This window comes from Lutjanus erythropterus, chromosome 15, assembly GCF_056507025.1.
Source record: "Lutjanus erythropterus isolate fLutEry1 chromosome 15, fLutEry1.hap2, whole genome shotgun sequence".
NCBI lineage: Eukaryota > Metazoa > Chordata > Actinopteri > Lutjaniformes > Lutjanidae > Lutjanus > Lutjanus erythropterus.
The window spans coordinates 34,371,405-34,385,330 of NC_139331.1; the positions used below are offsets into that span (position 1 = coordinate 34,371,405).

Below are 13,926 nucleotides of genomic sequence, written 5' to 3' on the forward strand. Positions count from 1 at the left end.
CAACCATCATGATTCTCCGTCTCTGTCCTTCGTCTGTCTCTTGTTCTCACGCTGATAACTGTCTGAGTCTCTAAAGTCCTGCTTTAGAACAGAGATGCTGCACCCACTTCCTGTGACTCGCATGTTGACACTTCCTCATAGTGACTTTTAGTCTGTTCTAGATTTTAGTCTCATCTTTCAGATGTCCAGTCAAAAACTCTGTTACAATTTTCACTTTTGCATTTTTGAAATGATCTCTAATAGCAAAGTAATAAGTTTCTTTTTGAGCGTCATGTTCACACTGTGTCCAGTCCCTCAGTATATTTGTGACAGTGACGTGTTTCATCACTTCAGAGGAAGAAGAATAGGAAGTTGAACGTGTGAAGATTGTTAGTTAAGATAAATGTTTTGCAATAATGCAACCTGTTTTCTTTAGATAGTGTTTATTAGAAAACAGACAGGATTCATGTTGATGTTTGACACATGAACAGACAGGTGAAGAGTCAAACTCCTCGTCCACTTGAGTTTGACTCTTGATGTCCAACATGGAGACACTGCAGCAGCTGGAAACATCACAGATAAGATGATATTTTAATGGTTTGAGGCCTGTTGGTTCTTTGTTCTATTTTAAAATTATTTTCTGAGAACTGAAGGGGAAGTGTTTTGATGAGAATGTGGTCAACAACAGCAGCAGAGGTGTGGTGGTTTTACCCTCCAATAGTGACTAGACAACCATCAGAGACAAAAGTCTCATAGTTCACACTTTACTAAGATGAGGAGGAGCTTATTGACTTCTGTAGAAAATGACTTTAACTCCTGGAGGGTCTGAGGTCACTGACACCGGCCACAACAAAGGGTCGAAACATAAATGAGTGTCCAGACTGAACTCTCTTTTACTGTCAGAACCTCCAAATATTTTCAGCTTGGTCTCTCTCCCAGCTCATCACATACAGATTCTCCAAAGCCCTTCTGTGAACAGACCTGTGCAGTGCACACAGCTTCAGGGCAGCAGCTCAGCTCTGCAACGACATTTTACCTTTTTTTGTCTTCTCCCTCTCTTGTTAAGATAATGTAATGGTAAGAATCTGTTCCTGTTTCTCCAACTGTAGAGCAAGTTTATTTTCTGTTACCCTGCACACCCTTATATATGTTTCAGTTTGCATTAGTAATTTATTGCAGCGTCGCATCATGCACTGGCCTTTGGGCTACTTATTAAAAGAACGCTGCAGACCTGGACCCAGAAAATCCTGGCGTCCTCTTTATGAGACACCGCAATCCCTCTCTTCTCCACGCCCTCCAGTGACCTCCTGGGGATAGCCAGGTCTTGGCTGACCATTTTTGGTCATCATTCATTTGCCACTACCTACCCAGCCTGCAGGTGAGGCAGAGGCGGAAAAGAGACAGCAGGACACTGTTTATTGTTTATTATTAATATTAATAAGTTAGACTTTTTATTGTTACTGTAATTTATGTTCATGTTATGTGTCCTTACCTGTAAACTGAAGCACCACCAGCAGAAATAAAGACATTTTAATCCATCTGAATTTGGCCATTGTGCTTCTCTGTTCACTCTGCTTCCTGTACTTGTGTCTAAATTTGACCTTACAAAGAAATGTTTAATCTACTTCCTCTAATTAGTGATGTCTCACTTCCTCGTAGTGTTTGTCGTCCTTCTTTTCCCTCATATGTCAGTTGTTGCTTTTATGTGGGCAGATCACACCAGCTTTTACCTTCCTCCTTCACTTGTGGCTGACACTTCACCCTGACCTCAGAGAGAAAATCATGCACTGATCAGGCATCAGTTAAAGCAATAAATTCCACAAAGAAAACTTCTTTTGATGCAACATCTGTTGTTGTCGTCCTGCATCCTATTATAGAGACCTACTATAGAGTAGTGATGCATGTCAACATGGGCCTGTGTGGAGCTCCAGGTCTGTCTGCTCATTCAGCACCATGGACAGCACCACGGATTCATCAGAACACAACACAGTTACAGCCCTTTAACACCTGACAGAAAATCAGGGTCTGTGTCCACATCGTGTTTTTCTTATTTCAGTTGTTCCCAATAAGGAGAGAGTGTCTGCAGCCACATGTGACCATCTAGAGAAATGGCGCTGCGCTCGGCGTCTGCGTTTACTCTGAAGGTTTCAAGTTAAAAATATCTCTCTTCACCAGCACTTCTTTTTCCCCGGCAACCAATCACGTGGGGACTTGTCACTCCGGTAACCAAGAAAATGGAGGAGAGTTTACCTGAAACTGAGCTCATGTCTGTGCAGGATCCCAGAGGGTAAGGAGTTTTTAAAATGTGTGTTTCCAGCTCTCAGTACTTTTGCAGCTTCCAGGGGCCTGTGTGTGAATCTCTGTGGTTTGATGTTTAGTTTCCTTTCTGAATTACAGTTTTTGCTGAGAAGTGCCCCCTTTTATTTTACTTTTACGTTCGTTGTCAGCTGAAAAGAGTCATGTGATGTCACTGAACACCCCAACATCTCCTGATTTTGCTGTTTCATAATAAAAGCTCTGAGATAATAAAATAGTCTGAACTCATATCAAGATACCCCGTCAAACAGGTAGCCAAGATGCAGATCCCCACAGCACTGTCCTGACATGCCGAGTCAAACCAAGGCTGCAAATCTTCTGTTTGGTGCTCACAGTGAGAGAAATGTCAAACAAATAGATGATAAGAACCAAAGTGGCGATGCTAGACTGAAACAATGGCGCAGTCATAGTAACTTTCAAGATATGGTTGTCATAGAAACAAGCCACATGTGCAGCATAATTTTGATTTTTTTTTTATAGCACAGATCCACAGCGCCACCTTTCTGCCAGAAAGAAATGCTTTCTGGACACTGGTCCTGTCTGCAATGGGAAAGGATACAATCAACTCCCGGGTCACATGACTCTGCAGCAGTCATGGGTATTTATCAGCTCCAGCTCTGATCAGCAGTGATATAAACGCGACACGCGGGTTGATGTGCTTGTCCGTCCCTTGTCGGTGGAGGCCATGAAGGTCTGTCCCCTGTTTTGGTTCGTACTGTGACTCTTTTGCTTCTTTTTTCAGACACATGTGCTGCTTTGCTCAACTAAATTTGACTCAGTGCGTCAGCCCAGCAAAGCAGAGTTTGCACCTGCTGTAAGGTTTGTATTTACTGTAAAATGCTGGATAAATATTTGATTTCATTTAAATTCAGAGCAATGGTCGGGACCACAGATTCTAAGTTGCACAAACCTCAGTTAGAAGAAGATCAGTGAGTCAGACAGACTAACATATTCAACTAAACAACCCCTCATTCCCTGAACTCACTCTGCTACCAGCGGATGGAGAGGAGTGATGGCAGGTTAACAAGGGACAGGCATTTTGATCATTTTTGCAAACAAGCCGGATGACGTCCTCCTTTAAACTGTCTGTTGGATGTAGATGGTAAAATTAAAACATATTAAATAATGACAGGAGACACAAAAGTAGCAGTAAACATTAATACAGCTTTAAATACAAACCAAAATGTGCCCAACAGCAATTTCATCAAACAAAATGTTCCATATTTTGTGCTCTTTTACATTTCAAGCAGCCATATAATGTTGTTGGTGGAATGTAACGACTTAAATACAAATTCAGTTCTTTAAAATTTGCTCAGCTTTACAGTAAAATGTAACATACACATTAATGCAGCAGTAATATTAATCCAAAAACATCAGATATAATAATAAAGTACTGACAGGGAATATTTTACTGCACAATAAGTACTTTTCCTTTTCCTTTAAGTCTCTAAATACTTCGTCCACCACTGGTTATTACCTCTTCTTTTCACATTATGCTACTAGTTAACCTACTAAACCCCCTACTGGACAAAAAGGCTTTTTTACAGCAATAAATCCTGAAAATGATCATCTAATAAAAATACATACATACATGATATGAGCTGTAACTGAACTGTGGTCTCTTATTTGTTTGGTTAGTTGATGGTTGCGTAGAGGCTGCTGGGATCAGCAGAGGCTCCAGCAGAAGAAGAAGAGGAAGGTTTCACGGCGCTGTAGGTCACTGCTTCATCATCATCAGCAGTATCTTTACCCAGAGCCTGGAAAACAAGAAACATTTTGACATCCGGTAACACATAAACGCAACATGATGCTCAATAGTGAAATAATAAAAAAAAAAAAACTCATTGCAAAGAGAAACAAAAGACTGTGATTCAGTATCAAGTATCAATAGACTGATAAATAACTCATACAACCAAACTATCCGTTTACATATTTGTTTGTTAATGTACTTGGCCTGTCTGGTCTGTGGTTGTTGAAATATTTTGTTCTGTACCAAACGTCAAAAACTGTGAATCTTTCCTGTTCTTCATACCCGACAAGTGTTTTCATTCATTATTATAACCAATCAGAAAGCTTACCCGGGCTTTACTGTCCGTCTTCTTGGTGTAGCTGACGGAGGCGTAGGAAACACCGTCTTCAGGATCAGCCTGCACAGAGGAGACAACATGCTGACTGCTCACTAACACAGACATCAGTGTGTTCTATTGTGTTCTACTTTGTAGAACCAGACTCTCCTCTTTCTCTCCTGCAGAAGGAGATCAGACTGAAAAGTCACTGTGTCTCATCATATAAAAACAGAGTGTAACTTTGTACTGTGACCTCACCGTGTCCTGACTGGTTCCTGGAGTCGCTGCAGGGTTTGAGTTCAGTCCCTGAAAAAAAAAAAAAACAGTGATGCCTGTTTAGATTTTAAAGACAAAGCAGCTGATTCATCTCTGTAATAACTGTACCAACGTTTGATTCTTCAGCTACAAAACTTGCAGTGTTTTCATCCATTTGTCTTTGGTTCCCTGAAGAGACAAAAGAGAGGTGAGTTTAGTTTCCAGAATTAAAATCCAGGTTTGTGAAAACTTCATGTTTATTTGAGTTTCATCTGTGGTCGCTCTCACTTTTAGTTTTCTTCCGTCTGATGACAACCACAACAACGATTATTAACAGAACTGAAACAGCCGCCACCACGGCGATGATGAGCCACCACTGACCTGGAAAGACAAGAAAAATATTAAAGGGAAAATTCACCACTTTTTTATGTGGTTGTCCAGTCTGTGTTGATAGTAAATGTAGTCAGTTGGAGGAACACTCCTGCTGTGTGTCACTCCTTACAACATAAGAAGTTTACAACTGTCTAGTTTCACTCTTACTACTTTCTTAACGTTACTTTTAACAGCAATGTCTAAGAAGTTGAAAGATCCTGTGCACTTCAGCTGCTCCAACAGTCGTGTCAAATTTCAAATTCAGGGAGAAAAACAAACCTTTACTTGATGAAGAGAGAGAACAGAGACTCTACAGAGATTTACTGAGTGTTCAGAGCACCATCATGTGTCAGAGAAAAATTGTTCTGGAAAATCTTCAGTAACTGATGAAAAACAACATGAGTATGTCCATCTTTAAAAGTACTTTCATCAGTTACTGAGGGCTGCTGTTTAACACCGTCAATCCAATCATCCATGTGGTCACTGTCAGCAGGCATCAGCAGACACAGAGTCTAAAACGAAACCCCAGACTACGAAAAATTTGTGAAAAGTCTGCAAATTTGGGGTTCCCAACCAGAAGACGCAGAGGGTAACAGACATGACGCGTCACTGCAGCAATGGCGGCACTGCAAGAAAACAAAAAGCGGTGGCTGGATTCATCTGTAGCGAATACTTTGTTGGCTGACATGTAGTGTTAGGTGACAAACTGACTGATCTCACGACTGTTAGTACAAAACCCAAATCCAGTAAAATCACAATATGCAACTAGTTTGACAAAACACAAAAATCAGGGTTCACCTCATATTTATTTCTGAGGCTTTAGGCTGAATGTTGCAGTCAACGTGTGGTTTGAAGGGCCACAAAAACTAGCAACTAATTTAAAGTTTATATTTTTTTTTTATTTTGGAGCCCCCTGTGGACAAAGTGGGTATTTCCCCCCTGAATAACCACAAAATATAACAACAAATAAAATTATCTAAATAAAAATAAAAATAAAAATAAAATAAAATAAAATAAACTGGCTAATGTGTGACTCACTGTTACTTCGCCTGAGAAAATTTAAATACAGTCTCATTTTATCTCATTTCAAGCTGAATTCGACTCAGTTTCAGGAATTAGGAATGACTACATAGAAACACACCCTGAGTCTGATTCATAAAGAATTAAAAAGTTCTTGCAGTAGCTAAGTTCTTTAGCATTTCCTCTTTTTCAGGTTTGTTTACTGCTGTCATTGGATAAATACCAATTTGTCAACAGTCAATATATAGAGCTTTTTTAAAAAATCAACCATTTAGTGATGAAACAACACAAACCAGAAAACCACAAACAACATAAAACAGAGACACAAAGTGTCTGTCAGGTCTTTGATAAATGTGAATTTAGCAGAAATAGAAAAAAAATGTTGAATAACTGTACCTTCTTTCACGCTGTTTCCAGTTGTTCCTTTTGTGGTTGTTGTCGATTGTGTTGTTGTTGTTTCTTCACCTGAACAGATAAACACAACTCAACAAACTTCATAAAATAAACAAATATTTTAGATAATTATTCTCATCAGTTTGAAGTGACTTTAAACAGTTCAACATATTCTCACCTGGTTTCTCACCTGAGGGTCGAAGACTGAAGGGAAACTTCACTTTGTCACCATCAGTCACTTCACACTTCAATGGTTCAAACTTTGATGTGTAAATGAAATGAGAAGTCAGAAAGTTCACAGAGGCAGAGCAGAGAGACTGTGTTGTCTTCACAACTTTGTTTTCTTTATCCACATCTCGACCCTGAAACAGCCACTTCACTGTGAGTCTACATGGTTCATATGTCGACACAGAGCAGCTTAATGTCACCTCATCAGTGTCCTTCTGTTCAGTCACTGGTGCAGATGGAGATATTGTGAGAGAAAAACAACAAGAGTCAAATTAACTTCATCACTATAATCATAATTATTATAATGTTTCACAGTTTGAGTTGAAAACATTATGATGTAAATACTCACTGATAACAACAGACAGATAAACCTCAGAGTCTGGAACTTGTTGTTGTCCTGATTTGATCTGTCTGCAGGTGTAGAGACCAACATCCTGGACTGTGACCTTCTTTATAACCAGAGAACAGTTCTCTGTAACACTCAGTCTGTCTGATTTAGATTTGGCATCTTTAATCTGACCAAGGTTAATCAGCTCTACTGCTGCTGGACTTCTTGAATCACTATAGAGCCATGTAGTTCTGTCACAGTTTTGTTGACCGTCCATCACATTCTTACAAGGCAAAGTGACTTCATCTCCAACTCTGACAGTGAAGGAGAGAGGAAGTTGTTCAGCTGCTGCTGTTAAGAAGATGAGAGAAAATGATGAAAAATGAGTGAAATGAGTAAATGTTAATGTCATTGTTTCTGAGAGTTCACTTAACTCAGCATGTTAAAAACAAACAACAGATGTTGTTGTCTTAGTTAAATGAAACACAAATAATAAAGTATCTTCAAGAATATTTATGAAATTATTTTTTAATATCTGTATTCTTACCTGTAAACTGAAGCTCCGCCACAAGAAACAAAGAAATTTGGATCCATTTGAAGTCAACCATCTTGATTCTCCGTCTCTGTCCTTCGTCTGTCTCTTGTTCTCACGCTGATAACTGTCTGAGTCTCTAAAGTCCTGCTTTAGTACAGAGATGCTGCACCCACTTCCTCTGGTTAATATGATGTCACTTCCTCATAGTGACTTTTAGTTTTAGATTTTAGTCTCATCTTTCAGATGTCCCGTATAATTTTAATTTTTACATTTTTGAAATGAGTTTTTCTCTAATAGTATCGTAGCATGTTTCTTTTTGAGTGTTGTGTTCGCAGTGCGTCCAGTCTCATGCTATATTTGTGACAATGATGCGTTTCAGCCCCCTCAGGGGAAGAGGAAGAGGAAGTTGAATATGTGAAAACTGTTCATTAAGATAAATGTTTTGCAATAATGCAACTTGTGTCCTTTCGTGTTTTTTAGAAAAGAAACAGGATTCAAGCTGATGTTTTTTACATTTTTTTCATGACTTTATTGACAGGAAAGGAGGAGAGAGAGTGAGGGCTGCAGGCAGGACTCAAACCCACAGCCGCTGCAGAGGATTCACAGCCTCAGTGCAGGGTGTGCATGCTGGACCAGCTGAGCTACATCACCACCGATCCAGGATTCACGGTGATGTTTGACAGTACACATGAACAGACAGCTGAAGAGTCAAACTCCTCGTCAACCTGAGTTTGACTCTTGATGTCCAACATGGAGACACTGCAGCAGCTGGAAACATCACAGTTAAAATGATATTTTATTGGTGTTAGGCCTGTTGGTTCCTCTTTCTGTCTTTGCAGTTAATGACATTTTTTCTTAGAACTGAAGGGGAAGTGAGAATGTGGGTGCAACAGCAATGAGGCAAACTGGAGATATAAATAAAACTGTGTCGTGGCTTTTTAAAGTAAAGGCATTTTAAAGCCAGAAAGTCAAAGACAGGGCAGTTAAGATATAAATTCATGTTTGAAATCAGTCTGCAGGCAAGGGTCAAAATGAGGCACACTCAGCTGAAACAGTGTTAGTCAGAGGAGAATCATCAATATGGGGGTCAGACAGGGAGAACTCAGGCTGGAAAGTAAAAGACACATATGAAAATCTGATTTAAGTCACTGAGACTACAGCGGTGTGTACTGGTTGTGAGCACAGGTGGGTTTACCTGCTGGGCTTTACTGGCTGATGCACCTCCACCGGTGCCAGTTTGCCAGCAGCAGGATTCATCAGCCAGAAGCCACCCTTCACTAATGTCTCACTTCTTTATCCCTGCTTTCATCACAACTTTTCTTTTCTGCGAAGTCAGAGCCAGAAGCTCCTTTGCTCTGCCTCCTCTGCCAGGTCTTTGAGGGCCTTCTTCAGCTTGGGGCCCGTGACTCCAAGGGATTCAAGTGTGGTTTTAACATGCATCTTGGGTGATATGATTGCAAACCTGTGCATACCTGCAGAAGGAAGTCTGACCCTCTCCTGTTTGTCTCGCCACGCCAAGACCACGTTCCTTTCCTGCAGGCAGCGTGCAGCTCACTGGCCTCTCAACAAGAAGGTCCAAGGTTCAACCTCATTTTTCCTGGGACAAAACACTAAACCTCATCGAAACGTACCCCCACCATGAGTTTCACACCTCAGGTCCCTAGCCCTGCAGCTCAACAAAGAATCAACCCCCTTCGTCCCTTTTCTCAACCTCTTCATCCTTCCCCACTTCCTCTACATCCCTCCCTTTGACCCCTATCATCCCTCAACACACGACCCTCTTCCGATCTATTTGCAAATACCCTCACCAATCCAAAAACCTACCTTTTATATTGTTAAGACATGAAGGAGAAACAGTGTAGAATTAAGTGGTAAAGATTTATTTATTTGCAGATTATATTGTTACAGATATACAGATATAATGGAGAAACAGATATAAAGAGAAGGATGTTACTGACTCCCTGAAGGCTGAAAAAACATTCAAGCCAAATACATACACACCTCAACATATATGATATGACATATACAAAAATGCTAAATAAAAGTGATTTAAAATGAGCGTCGTCTGCACACAGAGACATAAAACTGAGCTCAAGCTGCTGCAGCTTCAACAACAACCAATAAATCTGAAAATCAGGTTTGAACTTTTCAACTACTCGTCTGTAAATGTGATGTTTTTTAACTGCGGTGGCGTCTTTTCTCCGATGACTTGATGTTGAGATGGAAGCTGTTGATCAGTGGAGTCTGACAGAGGCAGAAGAGTCTCCAAAGTTTTCATATTTCACCACATCATCGTCAGGTGGTCTCTGGTTCCCTGGAAAATAAAGCACAGAGGAACATTTCAGCTGTAAACTGACAGTTTGTGTTCATCAGTCCAAACAAATGTTGGTGTGAATTTTCTCACCTGGAGCTCTGATGAGAAGAACAGTGATCACAGTAATTAGGACGAGTTCAACCACACGCAGAACCAACATGATGTAGTTCACAGCAGAACAATCTGTAGGAGCTGTGGAACAGAGAAATAATGTCAGAGAAAAAAGTTATTACACAATACATCCATGACAGCTTCACAGAGCTGCCACAGTGAGGAAACAGAATAAAACCTGTGGTCCTGATCAGACAGAGTGCAGTTTTTGCAGTGAGAGGTGTCTTTTAACATTTGTTTTCTGCAGAGTTGTGGTCACATCAGAGAGGGAGAGAGCTCGTGGACTGACTGCCATGAAATATTCTTAACATGATCAAACTAATCAGTCCCTCCAGGCTGTTTTTGGGGCCCAAATTGCCTGATTTCACAGCAGCTTTTCTAAAAAAATTGTGATGCACATTGTGATGTTTTTTGGCATTTCTTGCAATTAAATTACAGGGCTGAGTGAAAAAGAAAGTCGCAACTTTGGGGGGATGATTCATTAAAAGCAAAGGCAACTTTCACATATGCAGAGCATTAATTTCTGAGGATGCACACAAAAATTACTCCAAATGGACATGTGTATTTTAGCTTTATTTGAAGGAGAAATGTAGATTAACTCAACAAAAGATCTGCAGTTGGTAAAACTTTTTCAAAACTTAAAAACAAAAATCTATTGCAGCACGCTGCCTTGAAATTTTGACTCATGTCAACTTTTTCATAGACATACAACAATGATAAATGAAGATTAAAATGTAAAAAAAAAAAAAAGAGGAGCCCTCAGTTGAAAGGAGCTAAAGAGCCACATGTGACTGCGGAGCTGCAGGTTGCAGACCCCCGTCCTAAATGTTTCCACGCTGTGACTGTTTCACAGAATTAATCTGTATATGATGAGTACAGATGAGAACAGGTTGAACGTAGGAACAGTGGTTACATGACCTAAGGAGGCACAATATAGTGTGTTCCTGCATGTGTGCATGTCATAGGTGGACGCTGGTACTTAAACAAATCACACTACACCTCTTATTCTCTTTAATAGACATTTTAAATATTTTGGATACTCATCATCAGTTAATCTTTCAATAATTAAACAAAGATATCTATGAAAAAGTGTTTAATTGATTATTTTAACTGAGAGCTACATGGTTCCTGTCATTGTGTCTGTATGAATATAAGGAGCATTTGATGGATAAAACACAAACTAGAAAACCTCAAACAACATAAAACAGAGACATAAAGTGTCTGTCAGGATCTAAAAGTTCTTCTGTGTGCAGCTCTTTGATAACTGTGAATTTAGTAGAAACAAAAAGATAAAAATGTTGAATCTCTACCTTTTGAAGGATCATCAGTTGTTGTTGATTTTGTTGTTGTTGTTGTTCTTTCTTGACCTGAACAGATGAACAATAAACTGTTCAGTACAAAACTTGTGCTTTGATTTAATATTAAAACTTCAAATACATAAAATAAACAAATATTTAATCAGTTTGAAATGACTTTAAACAGCTCGCTATATTCTCACCTGGGTTCTCACAAGGGGGCCACGGTCTGTAGTAAAACTCCTGCTGTTTGTTACCATCAGTCACTTCACACCAAAATCTGTTGTGAAGGTAATCAGAAGACAAAAAGTCCACAGAAGCAGAGCAGGAAGACTCTGATGTCCTCACAAAAAAGTCACCTAGCCTGTACAGCCACTGCACTTTGTGTGTACATTTTCCATATGTCGACACATGGCAGTTTAATGTCGCCTGATCATCGTTTGTATGTCCAGTCACTGGTGCAGATGGAGTTATTGTGAGAGAAGAGTAAAATCACTATCAAAAAATAATAATAAATAATATCATGATGTAACATTATGATGTAAATACTCACTGGTAACAACAGACAGATCCACTTCAGAGTCTGGACCTTGTTGTTGTCCTGATTTGTTGAACTGTCTGCAGGTGTAACGACCAACATCCTGGACTGTGACCTTCTTTATAACCAGAGAACAGTTCTCTGTAACACTCAGTCTGACTGAATCAGCTCGTCGAAGTGCAACCAGCTCTATTGCATATCCGCGTCTTGAAACACTGAAGACCCAAGTAGTCCTGTTGCAGTTTTGCTGACCGTCTGTCACATTTCCACAAGGCAAAGTGACTTCATCTCCATCTCTGACAGTAAAGGAAGGAGGATTTTCTTCAGCTGCTGCAAGAAAATAAGAGAAAATATTTCTTACGTTCAAATTTAGTGCCAATTATTTCCTTATTCTTACCAAGACTCTTAGTTCAATAAAGCCTAAGTAATAAACTATCTTTAATAATATTTGTGAAGTCATTTTGTAAAACGTATGTGATATTTGTATTCTTACCTGTAAACTGAAGCTCCGCCACAAGAAACAAAGAAATTTAGATCCATTTGAAGTCAACCATCATGATTCTCTGTCTCTGTCCTTCGTCTGTCTCTTGTTCTCACGCTGATAACTGTCTGAGTCTCTAAAGTCCTGCTTTAGTACAGAGGTGCTGCACCCACTTCCTCTGGTTAGTATGATGTCACTTCCTCATAGTGACTTTTAGGGCACAGTCACACATGATGCAGATGTAAGGAAGTGACCATCGTCTGCACAGTCAACCACACGCACTCCTTGGCTGTTGCTTGATGTCATTGTTCACCCAAGTTGACCTCCACATGAAGCAAAGACACAAATTCTTCCATGTGTCACTGTGCCGTTTGTCTGTTTTAGAATTTTGTTGGTTTCTTTCTTGCAGGTGTCCAAACAGTCAAAAACTCTGTTACAATTTTCATGTTCACCTCATTGAAACATGGTTTTCTCTCATCCACAGAGACCCCAAATTCTTGATCATCAACATGAGACGCAGCCGTCAGAGACTCATACTGAGTGTCATGTTCACACTGTGTCCAGTCCCTCAGTATGTTTGTGTTTCACCTCCTGAAGAGAAGAAGAAGAGGAGGAAGTTGAACGTGTGAAGATCGTTCATTAAGATACATTTTTTGCAATAATGCAACCTTTTTTGTTTAGATAGTGTTTATTAGAAAACAGACAGGATTCACGTTGATGTTTGACACATCAACAGACAGATGAAGAGTCAAACTCCTCATCCACCTGAGTTGGACTCTTAATGTCCAGCATGGTGACACTGCAGCAGCTGGAAACATTACAGATGATATTTAGTGGTTTGAAGCCTGTTGGTTCCTTGTTCTGTCTTTGCAGTCATTTTTTCTGAGAACTGAAGGGGAAGTGTTTTGCCGAGAATGTGGGTAAAACAGCAATGAGGCCAACTGGCTATTTAAATAAAACTGGGCAATGCTTTGATCCAAGAAGCACAACTCAAAGACAGGGCGATTACGATTAAAACTCACATTTAAAATCAGTTGACAGGCAAGGATCAAAACTAGGCAGGCAGATATAGGAGACAAACTTATCTGAGACAGTGTCAAGCAGAAACAACTCATTTCGACCTATGGCTCCAGCCCCAATTGTGAGACATTGTATTGTGTTGTGTGGTGAAAACTCAGCAGTTCAGTGTGAAGTGGATTTATTTTCACAGAAGGGAAGCAGGGGGTTTGGGCTGATCCACGGCTGAAACGAGGCAGGCAGGCTGAGCTGGGCTGCTAACTGGGAGGGAGGCTGGAGTGGCAGGCAAACAGGTGATCGGTGAGTCTGGATCTGAGACACAGAGAAACAAGATTAATGCAAAAAATCCAAATCCAAGAGAAAAAGCAAAGACGCAGCAAGGTAGTTTATTACCACAAAGCAGACTGGACTGCAGAGCTGGGGTGTTTGTGGGGTGGTGGATTAGCGGATGGCTTTCAGGTGTGCAGGCAGATTGGCAGCAGGACTGGTGAGAGCCACGCCCAGACACACAGACACACAAACAGTGAGATAAACAAGGGACCACAGGAAACACAGGGGCGGGGAGAAACAGCTGACACATGAGGAATATGTAAAAAGTACAGATTATGACATATTGCTCCTTTAACAAACTATTTTTTACTTGTTACTTTGGCTTTTTTTAAATTAGACATGTAAAAC

The 13,926-nt window shown here is 40.1% G+C and overlaps 2 protein-coding genes across 2 annotated transcripts in view; both read right to left on the reverse strand.

Moving 5' to 3' along the window:
- LOC146314782 (uncharacterized) overlaps window positions 1-13,926 on the reverse strand; it is a 31,345-nt gene that overhangs the window by 2,973 nt on the left and 14,446 nt on the right. The gene's annotated exons all lie outside the window — the stretch shown is intronic.
- LOC146314783 (uncharacterized) lies at window positions 3,462-7,598 on the reverse strand. Its single transcript, XM_084738146.1, has 9 exons — window positions 7,505-7,598; window positions 6,979-7,308; window positions 6,580-6,855; window positions 6,027-6,037; window positions 4,905-5,058; window positions 4,750-4,805; window positions 4,620-4,667; window positions 4,370-4,442; window positions 3,462-4,039 (listed from the first exon to the last, which is right to left on the reverse strand). Exons 1-9 carry the CDS (start codon window positions 7,563-7,565, stop codon window positions 3,930-3,932), a joined length of 1,119 nt encoding a protein of 372 aa, XP_084594272.1. The 5' UTR covers window positions 7,566-7,598; the 3' UTR covers window positions 3,462-3,929.